Here is a 15185-nt window from a genome sequence, read left to right on the forward strand (position 1 = left end):
GGGTTGTGCTTGGAACACCCTCCAAAAAGATCTTAAAAATGCAAAGCTCTTGGTGAAGTGCTATCTTAGCAGGAGGGTTCAAATATGTAGCAATATTGATTAATACTAAGAGAAGTTGGTGTACTATTGGAATGCTGTTAAATACATTGTGAAACCAATAAAATAAAGAAGGGTATTAAAAGAATGTTCGGGATGAGGAAGAAGAATTAAACAAAATCAAATTTCTATTTTTTAATTAAATATATTACTTTCATTGCATAAAATAGCAAATATACAAACAATCATAACAAAAGAATGATAGAATGCAATGAATATTTATAATAACAATTGACAAGTTAATATCAAGTATAATAATGTCATTCTTTGGACGGGTCTTTTTTATTATAATAGTATCTTATTCTAAAATCACAGCCTACAACTGATGTAAACCTATTCACAAATATAATCCTTATAATACAGTAAATATTGAACTACATCAGTTGCTCTTATTATTGCAAAATATGGTGTTACTTTGAGTATCGTCTCTGGTATAACATAAATAATAAATATTTACACTAAAGGAACTTGATTCCTATAATATATGTACAATAGTATTTTAATTTGATTTTAAAAATAGCTTTCTATATTTTTAAAATATATACAGGATCGACATTAGCTTCTGACGGAGACCTTTTCATATCTGCTTCTTCTTTGGATGCTGATTTTGAAAGAAATGAATGTTCTATTTCCAGTAGCGTTTTTCCTTGAGTTTCGGGGAGAAAGAATATAACATAAGGTACAGTCAATAATGACATGATACTAAAGAGTGTCATCATACCAGTCAGGTTTAGTGTTTCCATCAAATTTGGATAAACTTTAATTATGATGAAAATGAATAAGTAACCGAGTGATGATACAATCCCACTGAGTATTCCTCTCACTGACAGAGGAAACAGTTCGCCTATCATAAGCCAGGGAAGCTGCAACATTCCGAGCATGCTGGCAATGACATTTACTACAAGGCAAGTGAACGGCACATAAGGGCAGGGTCTATCCTCCAATAATACTGTCCCATATCGATAGTTATAAAATGCTGCAACAGCCATACTTAATCCCATTATACCACTTGATGTTATTGCCATTGGTCGCCTACCAAAATTTTGTATACACAGTGTTCCAACAATGCTTGTTACGAGTCGTACAACTCCAACAATAATGGATTCTACTGAGCTATCCAATACTGGCCCTATGTCACGGAATATATTGGTAGCATAATAGACAATGTTGTACATCCCAGACCCTTCTTGAAAAACGAAAAAAAACACCAGTATCAAAAATGGTTTCCAAACTGTGGGTTTCTTGCTTTGACCTAAGTACTCTTTATATTGAAGACCCTTTTTGCAGTCAACTGAATGAAGAATTTGCCTCATTTCGGCTTCTGCTGCTTCTTTGCTTCCCCTCAGAAGAAGTAATGTATCACTAGCCCTTGAAAACTTGGCTTTAGATGCCAGCCATGGTGGTGTCTCTGGTAGGAAATAGATGATGAAGAAACTGAAGGCTGCTGTTGCTGCACACACTACGGTCGAGATGTGCCATTCCATCATGTAGCCAAAAAGGTAGACCAAGAGCACTCCAAAAGAAACAAAAACTGGTCCCAATGCTGCAAGCATGCCTCTCTCACTTGGTAGACTTATTTCTGCCAGGTAAACATAGCATGTTGATGCCATTCCTAAATCAAATTAAAAAAAAAAAATGTTAAAACAGTCATAATTTAAATATATCACATTATTTTTTGTAATTAAACAGTAACTAGTAATATTTTATGCAAAACAATAAATGTTAAAGAAATTACATTAAAGAGAATTGTTTTCATACATGAAGGAATTGATTAAAGATATTCATTAATAATATAAATACTAGATACAATAATTTTGATTAGATATATAGTGATTTTGTTCTATCTAAGCCTCATTTGGAGGTATAAAAAAATTATGCTGAGCACTTTTTTGTTTGTACCTTATCTTAATGGTTATCTTTTATTGTAGTTTCTCTTTCCAAAATATGAAGCTAAATCTCTGTTTAAATAGAATAGAATGGAAAAATAGTCTATAACTAAATGTATAAATTTTTGTTGAAAAATAAAAAAAGATTTTTTCCTTATGGTTACAACTTCAATAAAAAACAAAATTCAACAAACAAGTTCTATTGTAGTGTTATAATATTCAATTATTTACATTAATTTTTATTCTAGAATGTCTGTAATATATTTTCTCATTATACGTTTAATAATATCACTGTAAAGTCTTTATAAAATACATAAATAATTTACCAATTGCGAAACCAGTGACAAATCTTCCTATGTATAACCATATTTTGTCATTTGAAAGACCCATCATGACCCATCCACTGAGGAATGGAAGGGCAGTTATCTGAATAGTTGTCTTGCGCCCAACTATTTCCGCAAGCATGCCAGAAAATAGTGCTCCCCCTGGAGTGGATATTACGCCAAGACTTGCTGAAAAAAAAAAAAATTGTCTTAATGTTACTCAGTAATAAAGTGATATGATATTGAAGGGGAAGAATAAATTATAAAATAGACTTAAATGTGGAGTTATATTTTATAAAGAAATGGTGTACAATACCAATGGTTTCAATGTACAATTTATGGTTGGCCATTTTAATCCAAAGTTTTTTTACAGTAAACATTAAAATTTAATTTTTCAGGTTTTGTTTATTTTGTTGCCATTGTTTCCACCATCATTGTTGATTTTGGTAAGAAATAATTCCTATTTATTCAAAATTTGTTAAATCCATACCATATAGAATGTTAGTCTTAGATATAATTACTTAAGTTATTTATTTAAATTATGTATTTCATGCCTATTATCACTAAGAATTATTATGATTACTGTAAATAATATGATGGTCTACCTGCTGTAGTAATGGTACGAAAATGATATAAAATACATTGGCCAAAAAACTTGAAAATTAGTTCTGATTAATCTAGTTTAAAAAATAAAATTAACTTTAAAATATTATAATAAGAAATACGATTGATTAGTAATTAAACATATTTTATAATTATCTGAAGTATAAGATTCTAAACAAAAATGCACTTGTTTTTTCATCTATCTCTTCCTTCAATAATCCTTTCTGATTGAATATAAATCAGGTATAGGAGATCATTACTTGAAAATAGAAAGAGTAGGTGTGGCGTAATAAGATTAGAAGTTCCAGAATGACAAAATATTATTATTTCTTTTTTTTATTATAACTACAAATTGATAATGAACAATGTTTAACCCAAAATTCTCATGGAAGATCAATTAAAATTATTATTCAATTTTACTGAAATAACAAACCTATCCATGAAGCCTCTTCACTATCCACCTGAATACTGCTCCTGTTTGATTCCAATTGGGGAAGGAGAACAGCCGAGAAGCCTTGTGACATGCCGATTGATATGGAGTTTGTGTGAATCGCTAACGCCACCAATATCTGAAATGTTAAAAATATTTTATAGTAAACATTTATTTTTAACAAGAATTTTAGTGAAATTTCTTAAATTTAAATAGTTGTAAACATGAAGCACGTACTTAAGAGTTGTTTATTTTTTCAACTTCAGGAATAAACAAGCCTTGGAGATCTTTTTGGGTGAGAGTGTTCTGAACAATAAGGAATGTATATAATTAACTACCCCACAAATGAGTATGATTCTAGTTTATTGATAATCATCTTAATTAATATAAACTTATTTATCGGGGGAAGATAGTCCGGGTGGCGATATCAAAATAGTAAAAGAAAACTATTTATTGTTAACCAACGTTTCGCCCCACTTTGCAGGGCTTCATCAGGCTGATAAGAATGATGTTCTGTTACCAACTGACTGTTATGAATGATGTTCTGTTACCAACTGACTGTTAAGAATGATGTTCTGTTACCAACTGACTGTTAAGAATGATGTTCTGTTACCAACTGACTGTTAATAATTAGCCTTGATGAAGCCCAGTAAAGAGGGGCAAAACTTAATTAACAATAAATAGTTTTCTTTTACTATGATACCTTTATTGAATGCCACCCGGACTATCTTCCTCTAATCTACTTCATACAGTTAACTATCTTCTTCCAAAATAAACTTATTCAGAGTTAAAATGCATACAATGATATAATAATTGAATAGTAATGCAAGATTTAGAAAGGAACCAAAAAGTGAATTTAACACCAAGAAATCAGCAACAGGGTCTGATTTAAAGCTTGAATGTTCCTTGGTCCCAGAGTTTTTGCTACCACCTCTTCATAAAAAGGAAGGTATAAAGAGTTATCAATCAGATATTTTTCCTCCAGAATAATCTCTATGAGAATTTTAATATGATAAAAACATTACTTATGACTCCTGCCAGCATCACATAGCTTTCACTTACCATCCTACATTAGACCCTAAGTATTGTGTTGATTGTAGTAGTTGTTTTAGATATTATTGTGATTTTCGAAAAAAGAAAAATTTGAAGACCAGAGAAGGTGAAAATTATGAACCAATAATTTATATTTTACTGTTGCTATAAAATTCTTATTTAGAGTTTCTTGAGGTTGTAACAACGAATATAAATTTTGCACCTGAAAAGAATAGGACAGTTTAACGAAGTCTTAATGCAATCGGAAAGTTCTGGTGGTCTCAGCTTTTTCGAATAGAATGCCTCTGTTTTTATTTTTTTCTCTTTTATTTATTCATAAAATTCATTAATATTGTTTATTATTTCTAACAATGAGAACTATATATATTTTTCAAATAAACAAAGGTACTTTAGGCGAAGATATTTTAAAAAATCGTCATTTAAGCAGTGTCATACTATTTCAATGAGGATAAGACCTAGATGTTATTTTAGAACATTTAATTCAACTTTCTCATGGTAAGTTAAGTGAAAATTGTTAGTCATTTTCGATATAATCGAAAAAAATGTGAAAAATCTATTCTATAAAGTTGCACGTCTGATCTGTCAATTTTTAACGATCGAAATAGTTACTGTCATATCACAGGCATATACTCGCGTAAACATGTAATTTCAGTTTATTTTTTTTTTATTTTGTGCTAGGCTGCTTAAACATATACCATTTTGGAAGTCTATGTTTTTTGGACGCAGGGAACCTCAAAATATGTATCTCGGTCGAAATATACTTTCCCTAACCACATATTCCATTGTTAAGTAATTGAAAGTAAAAATTGCAATCTAAAGCGATGACTTGACTATCTCATTCGGTAAGATTTATGATATTAAATTTAATAAACTAGAGTAAATTTTCTTATAAAAAATATTAATGAAACAATTATTTCGAATTTATAATAAAATAGAGACATAAAATTTCGTTAATAAATATACTTATCAATGATTTTTTTTTTATTAGTACAGACATGGCTATGTTGGCAACAGTGAATAATGTTGAGTTTTTCAGTCCTGATCTAATGAAATTCATTTTCAATAGGTTGTTTTTTGTCACATTCTTGGTAAGTTCAACATATTTTCACTACATTATATACAGTTCATTTATACTTACATTTCATTTTCATAAACAAGTTTTTATTAGATTATCTTTTTGCTTTATCCAACTTTTAACTTCCATCATTCTTGTTTTGTTTTTTTATTTCAATAATTATATGATTTTATTTCTTCATCAAAATTTTTCTCTTTATTAGGCTAAAAGACCTTTTATAATAAATGAATACATCTAATATTGGTAGTAAATTAGTCAATCTCATTTATCATGATATAAATTCATTAATTAAACTTTGGTTATTAAAAAGGAGTAGTTTAATTCATTACCATTAATTTTAAATGGTTATAGAGTAATATTAAAGTCATAAACATGTATTACAAGTTTCAGTCATTACTTTTTAAGTTACTTGTAAATGGTCTATCCTAACAATGATCCTACATAATTTTTGAACTGTCACACAAGAGCATATTTTTTCTTGACTACTCATATAATTCTATACGCTTGATGCTTGAATTCTTTAAGCAAAAGGTTATGTAAATATATTTTAATGAAAATATATTCCATGTAGCCTAATGGATGGTGCAGTAATTAAATTGTTATTAATTATATTGAAACTTTATTGAATTAAAAGTAATTAATAAATTTCAAAAAAGCAGGATGAAATGTAAAATTACTTGAATAAACTTCACTGAATACATTTTCTTAAAATGAAAACAGTTGACCCTATTTTTTGTGGGGGGGGGGGAGAAGAGGGAGGGGGCATAGAATTTAAAAAATCAAGGTGTTAAGTTGTAAAACATGGAATCTGAAATTTATCATGATTTCCAGTTTTTGTCTTAATCAATTTTTTGAGGCTGATTTCAGAAATTATTGAAAGAATTGTTAGGCTATTGAGAGAATAATGCTATTATGTTATGGTAAGTGACTGCCGTTGGAAGGTATAACATGTAATTGTATATATAGGTGTAATTTATAAATAACAAGCAATTTAACATTGTAAATGTTTTTATTTTTGCAGTTACCATAATTTACAACCGACTGTATCAAATATTTAGTTTGAGTACTATTATATTGCCTGAAAAAAATCTATAGTTCTGGACTGAAGAAATTTTGAAATTATCAATAATTGTGCTCGGTCCTAAAACAGAGAATCTGAAAAAATAAAAACTTTAGCAATGATAAAATGTTTGTTAATTGAAGGGGTTAGTGGATGAAGGGGCTATGTAAGATTATTTGATATTATGAAAAATCATCTTCAAGAAAATGTCATTTGAACACTTTTATTGATGTTGTTTATATCTAATTATTTATCTGTAAAGTAATAGGAAAATTAAAGTTTATTATTTTTTTTGCAAATTTCAATTACTCTATTTTGAAAACTTGATTCGAGTTTTCAGTTGTTCAATAAAATATGTTTAGGATGCCATCAATATTATATTATAGTTTTTTAATATTCATGTTGTTGGCTATATTCCTTTGATAATTTTTTGAAAAAAAAAATATTAAAGTTAAACAATAAGAAAATACAATAGTTATTGCTATGTTAGTAGTTTTAACTAAAAAATCATAAATATTTTTTCATATTTGAGTAATTCATTATATATATTTTTTGAAGTAACTAATATGATTGACTTTTTTAAAAATATTCTGGTAACATGCATAAGTTTTTTTTAGTAAACATTCAAAATGGTGTCATATTGATTGGTTTGAGGTAATATTTAGTGTAATTCAGTGAGATAAAAAATGGTTTATTGTTCCTAAATAATAGGATACTTAATTAAAACTAACAGTACTTTTAAAGTGAAAGATATAATATTAATTTAGCTAAATGAGTGAAACATAAATATATCATATTAATTATCTGAATGATTAAGGGTCTTTATTGTGAGCATCTAAAAAAACACAACAGAAAGCAACTTATAATTATTTTGTATCCCTCTACTTGATCTTTATTGAATGGCTAACAATTCCATTGTGTTTAATTTCACATTTTCTGTGAATTTATAAAACTCATTTCAATTGATAATTGCATCTTTCAAATCAATATTTCTTTTAGAATAAGATTGTAAAAGAATAATAAATTGAATAAAAGTTATTATTAGTCAACATATCCCCGCTTAAGATGTGATACTTTGTAACTCAAACAATAGGATTTCAATAGTTTAAAAATTATGGCATTATTCTAGAGTTATATTGTCTCCACCATAGTGTTATAGGATATCTATATATTTTTTTAACATCAATAATTTTTTCGAAATGCCTCTAGAATGAAGCATTAATTTTTATTTTTTAAAAATTGTATACAGTTTTTTCGGAATTAGGTAAATGTAAACCTAAAAAAACTTTTAATTAATTCTAATGCTTTTTTCTTATTAAATTCCCATGCCTAATAATATATATATATATATATATATATTTTGTCCCCTTCTCTAGCAATTTAAGGTTAAATAATTGCTAACTTTAATTGCTGTTATTGTAGGATTAGTATTTTTATAAAAAGATTTGCTGCTTTAAATGTTACTTCTACAATAAATTCCATTCAAATTGGTATGCTTTACTTAAGTGAAGCTACCTCTTAGTATGACACCCTCAAATAATTAGTTCATTTTATGAGATGTATTATCGGCTTATAAACTAATCAAAAGATCCTTTTAATTGGAGACTGGACAAATATTCATATCGTGGTTTACATACTTCAAATCATGAAATTTCTTGTGAATGATCTAAATAGCTCTTTTCGAATGCCTCCTGCATGCCCCTACAAACTAAGTTTGTGGTAGCTTCTTTTACAGATTTGGGGTATCAAGGAAAAGAGTTGATTCCTTGCTGATTCATGGTGCAATTAACGATAATTTTGAGACTTCCGAAAAAGTTTCGGTACTTGCTTCATGGATTGTAGGTATTTGTAGCGATGCGCATAAATACTGGACCTGTTACTTTACACCCAGTATGTGTCAACTGAACTTCGGACCTGTTCCCGATTTTCAGATGTAACAGGTACGAGTATTTTGCGATAGTTTAGGACTTTCCGATATCACTTAAGTATCAATACTCCTTTCAATATGATAGTTTAACTGAAGTATGCCACTTCCGATAATGTGATAATTTTTATCGTCAACTTTTTCTATATCTATTTATCTGCGTAAACCGGTGCTTTTGATCAGATACTATGCATTTCATGTGATCTCGCGGTCCTAAGGACGGTACTTTTGGGATTTAGTTGACGTTTTCGCTCAGCATAGTATCAGGTGCTTTATAACAGGTATTTCTTTGGAACTGGATTGGTTGTACCTGTTACTGGAATGTACTGGTTTATTGTCATAATTAGTAAAAGTAAACAAAACCGATAGACCGACGTATGACGAACTATGTATGTAAATAGAAATGTCAAGGCTAACCATTAGAAGAATGCCACAGCCTGCAAGTTTTAATATAACGCAATGTATCAGCTTTTCAAATCATGCAAGTATAATTATAACTCTAGAACGGAGAGAGTATTTTTATTTCTTTTCAACATGTAAGGGATTAAATAAATAACTGATAATGATTATGAAAATGTAGAAGGAATAATAAGTATTATTAATTATGATAATTAACTCATGAATATTAAAAGTATATAATATTTTTCTTTTCAAATCTCTTTAGACTCGTGACCAGAGGCATTGTATGAAAACGTGTTAGAGGGAGCAAAATTTTAAATTTCCTTATATTTTAATTAGATTTCCGAACTATATTTAAATCTATATTTTAAATTTTACAACCATACTGTGAAATATTTTACTTTTGATTTCCAACTTTTTATTCTCTTGTAGCCAATGTTGATGCTTGACAACCCAAATTTTCTTTTCTATTCAAAGCCAAAATTATATTTATTAAATCCTAACTCTATAACTTTGTTTACTTCAGAAATATTGATATTTGCTTTTGTTTTTTTTTATAACTTTCGAGTAAAATGGTTTATCTCAATTTTCGTGGTTCGAAGTAGGTTAACAAATTTCCTAACTTTTTGGGTTTTCAAACTATTGGTGAATAGTGTAAGTCCTTCCTGTCCCTATTCTCCCCATGGTGACTTCCATGGTTGGGACTAAAACAGGACTGGATAGTGTTCTTGACCTTTCCACAACGTTTTCTATCAAAGAGTTTTAAAAAAAATCTATACTTCATGCAACCACACCTTTATTCATTATTTGTTAGAAAAAATGTAAAGTGTTAGAATTATGACCTTCGAACATAATAATGACTTATAAATTACAATAAATAACTTTATTAAGACTGATGAAAAAACAAATTCCTAAGAAGGAAAAACACTATAAGCTTGTTTCTGAGTAGAAACCAGGACGTCATGAAGCAGAAGGTTTCAAAGATTTTTCAGAATTATTATTATTCTGCCTAGGCAGAAAACGATGGTTACATGTCGATTACCGTATATGTAAATTATTAAAGATTTTTTTTTTAAATTTTGCTTCAAACTTTTTTTTTTTTAATTTATTTATTGATATTTACAACTGTACATAAAATACAAGTACATTTGTAGTAAGAACATAATGGTATGTTACAGACATGTAGAGAAACTACCCATTGGTAGCACTCTAAAAACATTTTTACAATATAAGGTCTCGGGGCCATCTTCTTTTCAGGCACCTCGGAGGGTTGTCTGGAATGGAAGAGGAAGAAAGGTTAGAAACTAATGAGTTTGAGTGGTCAGAGAGTTAATAATGGAAGGATTGATATCTGGTTCGGGCTAGATCGGTTACATATGGAACATTAAGGTTTTATTTGTGACAAAGTAAGGAGCACTGAGGATTTTAAGAAGGATTTTGGATTGCAAGGATTAGATACGAGAGGAATTCGAATGTTTAGTGGAGCTCCAAAGCTCAACTCCGTCTGTCCAGATTGGCCTTATTACAGTCATATAGTAATGAATTGGAAGTTTATTCATTAGTCTTTTGTAATGAATTGGAAGTTTAGACCGTTTGTCTAGTAAGCGCTGTAATAGTCGGAATCGACGTCTTGTATGAGGATTCCAAGTTAATCGTTTGCCAAGATATAGTCCAAGGTAGCGGATCTGTTTTACAGGGATAAGAGCAACATTATTAAAATATACTGTAGGGAAGTCGGCAGGTTTACGACGAAGAGCAAAGGTGATTTGATGGGATTTGTTGGGATTTATTTATTACTCGCTTCGGCAGTACATATGCTAAAATTGGAACTTCAAACTATAAATTTTAGAAATAATAAAATGAAATATTTCTAAATAATAATAAAAATGGTATAAAAGCTATATTGATAATTCTTATTAGTTCCTTAAAAAAGAGACTTGTAGAAAAATAAAGATAAAATAAGACCGTCGCCGAATCGGGGGATGGGTTCCTGGAAAGTGTTCCCTTCTATTATTTTTGTAGTTACGATCTTCTTGAAGAAATTGTGACATGTCGTACATCGACCGTAGCGATATACTCGCTATAAATGTTTTTTTCAAAATTAAGATAACTAAGGCAACTACGGGGGGAAAAAGAGTAGTTCAAGCGGAACGGCCCCTCCCCGTTCCAATAATTCAACAGGCATAAGCCACCACAACACCACTTGGACCCTGCACATCACCTTAAAATGCCACTAGGCAATCGAAGGAATTACAAACTACCAGATATAAGCTCCTATATGTATATATATTCAATAACTTATTTCGTCAGGAGGGTATGAAAAAAAAGGGAAAGAGGGACTTGATTCACTCCGTGTTCCAATTTCAACCAATTTTTCAATGTTGCTCGATGCTAAATAAATAAAGGCCGCTGTAATGTTCATCATGACAAGTTAACACCCCTGAAAGCTAATTATTACTACACAAATCTTCTTATGACTTTGAAGAAATGTATAAAAAACATGGTATTTTTAAAACTTAAATTGATAATAAAATAAAGCGTGAAAACGTGGAGTTTTTATTAATATATATTTCCTTTTATGCAAATTTACTGTGTGACTCAGTTCTCAAAGAACAGATTTTTTTAAAATTTTATTTTGCGGATTAATTACTTTAATAACAGGATATTACTGTCTGTATTGTCATTGAGTTTAATTATGCTTATTTACTATTTTATTTTTTTCTGCAAACTGTTTCCCATGTTTTATACTGAAACCACGAGGAACGAATAAATAATAATAATTTAATGAACAATAATTATACGTTTTCACTCAGCAATTCAAATAGTTATTGGACTAAATATGCTTTCTTTTTAATCATTTTTTTTTTTTTCGAAATCTGACATTTGTTTTCTCACATACATATTTATATATTTTAGTTGTATTGTATTTCAGTTAATGTTTAGTTAGTCAAGGGCCACTTGATCATTTACTCATCGTGTATGAAACAATCATGTATAATTTAAATTTAAGGCGAACGAGAGCGTAAGGCACAGCTAGTGTATGTATAATTTAAATATATCTGACAGAATCTTCGAAACCTCTCATTAATCAGTTTTGAAATTCATACATTGCTTCATAAGCTCTTTTTTTTTTTTTTTAAACCTTTTATGGAATCTGTTGAAATGCAAAAGAAAATGAAAGTGGGAAAAACAAATTGGCCTGTATAACCGGTGAATGCTGTGTGATTCCGAATTAACACAGGCGTTAATTATTTGAGTAGGCCAAGTTCAACAACCGACTACATAACTCAGGCCGAACGCCAACTTCAGCTCAATATTTTATCAATAGTCATTTTTAAATTGTATATTTTACTAGTAGACCTGGCAATGCTTTGCTATAGCTATATTTGTGGGTGTATTTAGATTAAAATAACGCAATCGAAATATTGATATCAATTGTTGCATTTAGCTAGATTTTTACGTCTAGATGATTGTCATGATGGATTAAACATAAAATTCATTACCAAACGGAATTTGTTTTTATTATATAAACCATGTCGATAATTATTTTCATTTTTCAACAAGATCCAGGGCTCTGACTATATCTAATAGTGACAAACCAAGACACTATAGATGTATTACTAGTAGGAACTGTTAATGAAAAGTCATTAAAGTGATTTGAGGCAGTTGTTGTTCGATGAATCTTCCTACACCCAAGAATATTGGACCTCTGTTCGTTGCGGAAGTAAATTTTTGTTTGTGTGTAGAAAATGAAAATAATATTGTTGATTGCATTACATGAGTTAAATTTTTTAAAAAAATATAAGATGCTTCAGGTATAATGGCCCAAAAAAACTCGTTTTAGAAAAAATAAAGTAGATTCGTTTCAACACCCTTTAAAACTCTTGAATACAAATGTTCGAAATAATAAATACAATCTTTTTCCTCAAAATATTCGCCTTACACGAGCCTTTGATTTATTTAAAAAAAGAAATAATAATTGTAATAACTTCAACTCGATTCTACCAATTGGCACAAAATGGTTGTAGTACTATAGGATTTGAATTAAATCCATATCCAATTATGTATACTGTTGTTTTCTGACTATGTTGTGTTTAGATTTCAAGGTTATATACCAATTAATTTATTATTATTTTTTTTGTGTGTGAGAATATGAAAAAAAAATGTAGCTGATTGCATTGAATAAGTTTAAATATAAAAAAAAATTATAAGATGGTTCAGATATAAAATTCTTTATTCTATAAATACCCAATGAAATTATTTTTAGAAAAAAGTCAGATTCGTTCAAACACCCTTTAAAACTCTTAAATACAAATTTTCAAAATAATAAATACAATTTATTTCCTTTTATTGTAGATAATAAAAAAGTATAGTAATATTTGCAACACGATATAACTAATACACACGAATAGGTTATAGTAACGTAGGATTTGGATAAAATGCTGAGGAGTAATGAACTATTAACGTGCTATAAACATTAGAAGAGAGAAATATAATATAAATAAATCATGTTAAAAAATTTCTAATTTTTCATTTGTTTGAAATATAAAAAAAATTGACTTGTTTTTTCCCATGAAAAATTTTATTATTCTCAAGTGGATTAGGTTTTGTGAATATTTTTACATTTAAATATTAAATAAAAAAAAACATATTAAACTTTATTTAAATTAAATATTTTTCTTTTAGTACAATCAATAATATTTTTTCCTTTTTTTTTCAAAAAGAAACTAATCGATTGGTACAATGAACAATGATATGTATGATGGTGTAATTCGTATGGTATACAATGATTGTCGTATTGAAAACGATATACAAAAATTGTCGAATCCAGAATCCAATCCAATAAATCCAATAAAATCCAGAATTTCAGCTGGAATTTAACCTTCACTACTTGTTAACGCCATATATATTAATTAAGATGTAAATATTTTGTTAGTTAGACAGTAAATATATTTAATTACATTATTTACTATGTATTTTTGTGAGAAGTTATTGTGGTTTAAAAGAAAGGAAATTATACTTGTGGTAGTGTTTATATAGTGAAATAGCGGCTAGTAGGATTATTTGCCACAATATAAGTTGTGGCCTAAGATCAGTAGCCTGTAGAGTAGCCTACGTACAGTCGCCCCGTCGACTTGGTATGGTACGTCGCCCAATCGCTTTACTCTTCACCAGACCTTGCTGCGTGAGATCATCGGAGCGCCGGTTCGCTGTGTGGGCCCACCTACGTTTATTAAGATCACAACGTCGTCTCCGACCTTTTCGGAACGGACCTTCGGACATCCGACCCATCGGAGTTCATCCATTGTATATATCAATTTTGGTTTCTTTGTTTTTTTTAATTGTAAATTTTCTAAAATTGAAGGACTTTTTTTAAAAATTCTAATTTTGTTCTATATTTTTGGAAGATTTATCTTTTTTTTTTGATTGATTTATTTTTTTTTATTTACTAGAAAAATAAATGTTTCGATCCGAGCCGGGGTTTCTTTTAGTTATGCTTTCCTACAAAAAGACAGTCGATTTGAGGTGGCTTAAAACTACAATTAAAAAAACTAAGTAAATCAATCTAGTAGTTAAAAAGTTTATAATATAGATAGATAATAGATGAATAGTATATAAACCAAATAAATACAATTATAGTTACTTTATAACTTATTATGATTATGCAATTAAGGAAAAAGAACCTTTACTTTTCTTTTTTTCAACAGTTTTATTTTTGAGTTGGCGGAACTTAAGAAAATGAAGTTTACTTACTTGTTAATTTTACAAAAGATATTACTTATCATTAATAGTACGAAGAAACCTATAGAGAATGCAAACTTTACCCATTATTATAAAAAAAAAAAAAAAAAAGAAAAAAAAAGTACAACACATAAGAAGAAGACACGAAGCGTTCTAGAACTATAAAAAGACTTTGACAGTATTTAATTTAGTGAGAAGAGAGATGCAATCTATGAAGTATGGCCAGCATTTACCCAGGCTCATTTTCTTGTCAGAGTTGATTCCATTAATCTTTTCCCATCTCTACCGCGAAATCTGCCTTACCATCTATTACATCGTGTGGTTATATAACAGTGTTTGTTTTTTGTTTACTTTATTCTTCTTTTTATTAGTTAATGAAAAAAACATTCTGCTACCCCACCCAAAAAATAATTCAAAATTACTCGGAGACGTTGTACTATGATGATAATGTACCCAAGAACACACTTTAGATTCTCGACTCGTGCCTTATTGTAATATATAAAGTGTATTAAGTAGAATATAAGCAGCAGGAGGTTGGTTGTCCATATCCGTTTTCAAGTTAAAACGTGTGTGTGTGGAAATAGTATAATTGTT

At 29.2% G+C, this 15185-nt stretch overlaps 1 protein-coding gene across 2 annotated transcripts in view; it reads right to left on the bottom strand.

The window, feature by feature from the left end:
• Nucleotides 1-216: 216 nt before the first annotated feature.
• The window catches only part of LOC106683204 (facilitated trehalose transporter Tret1-2 homolog), a 127000-nt gene continuing 112031 nt past the window's right edge, over nt 217-15185 (bottom strand). For both annotated transcript variants that reach the window (XM_067049216.1, XM_067049215.1), the window contains exons 2-4: nt 3342-3477; nt 2309-2494; nt 217-1708 (exon numbers count right to left, since the gene is read on the bottom strand). In XM_067049216.1, coding sequence (XP_066905317.1) covers nt 621-1708; nt 2309-2494; nt 3342-3477 — 1410 coding nt within the window. In that variant the 3' untranslated portion in view covers nt 217-620. The remainder of the gene's footprint in view (nt 1709-2308; nt 2495-3341; nt 3478-15185) is intronic.

Source organism: Halyomorpha halys, unplaced genomic scaffold (genome assembly GCF_000696795.3).
Source record: "Halyomorpha halys isolate HHAL.00 unplaced genomic scaffold, Hhal_1.1 Scaffold472.1, whole genome shotgun sequence".
Lineage (NCBI taxonomy): Eukaryota > Metazoa > Arthropoda > Insecta > Hemiptera > Pentatomidae > Halyomorpha > Halyomorpha halys.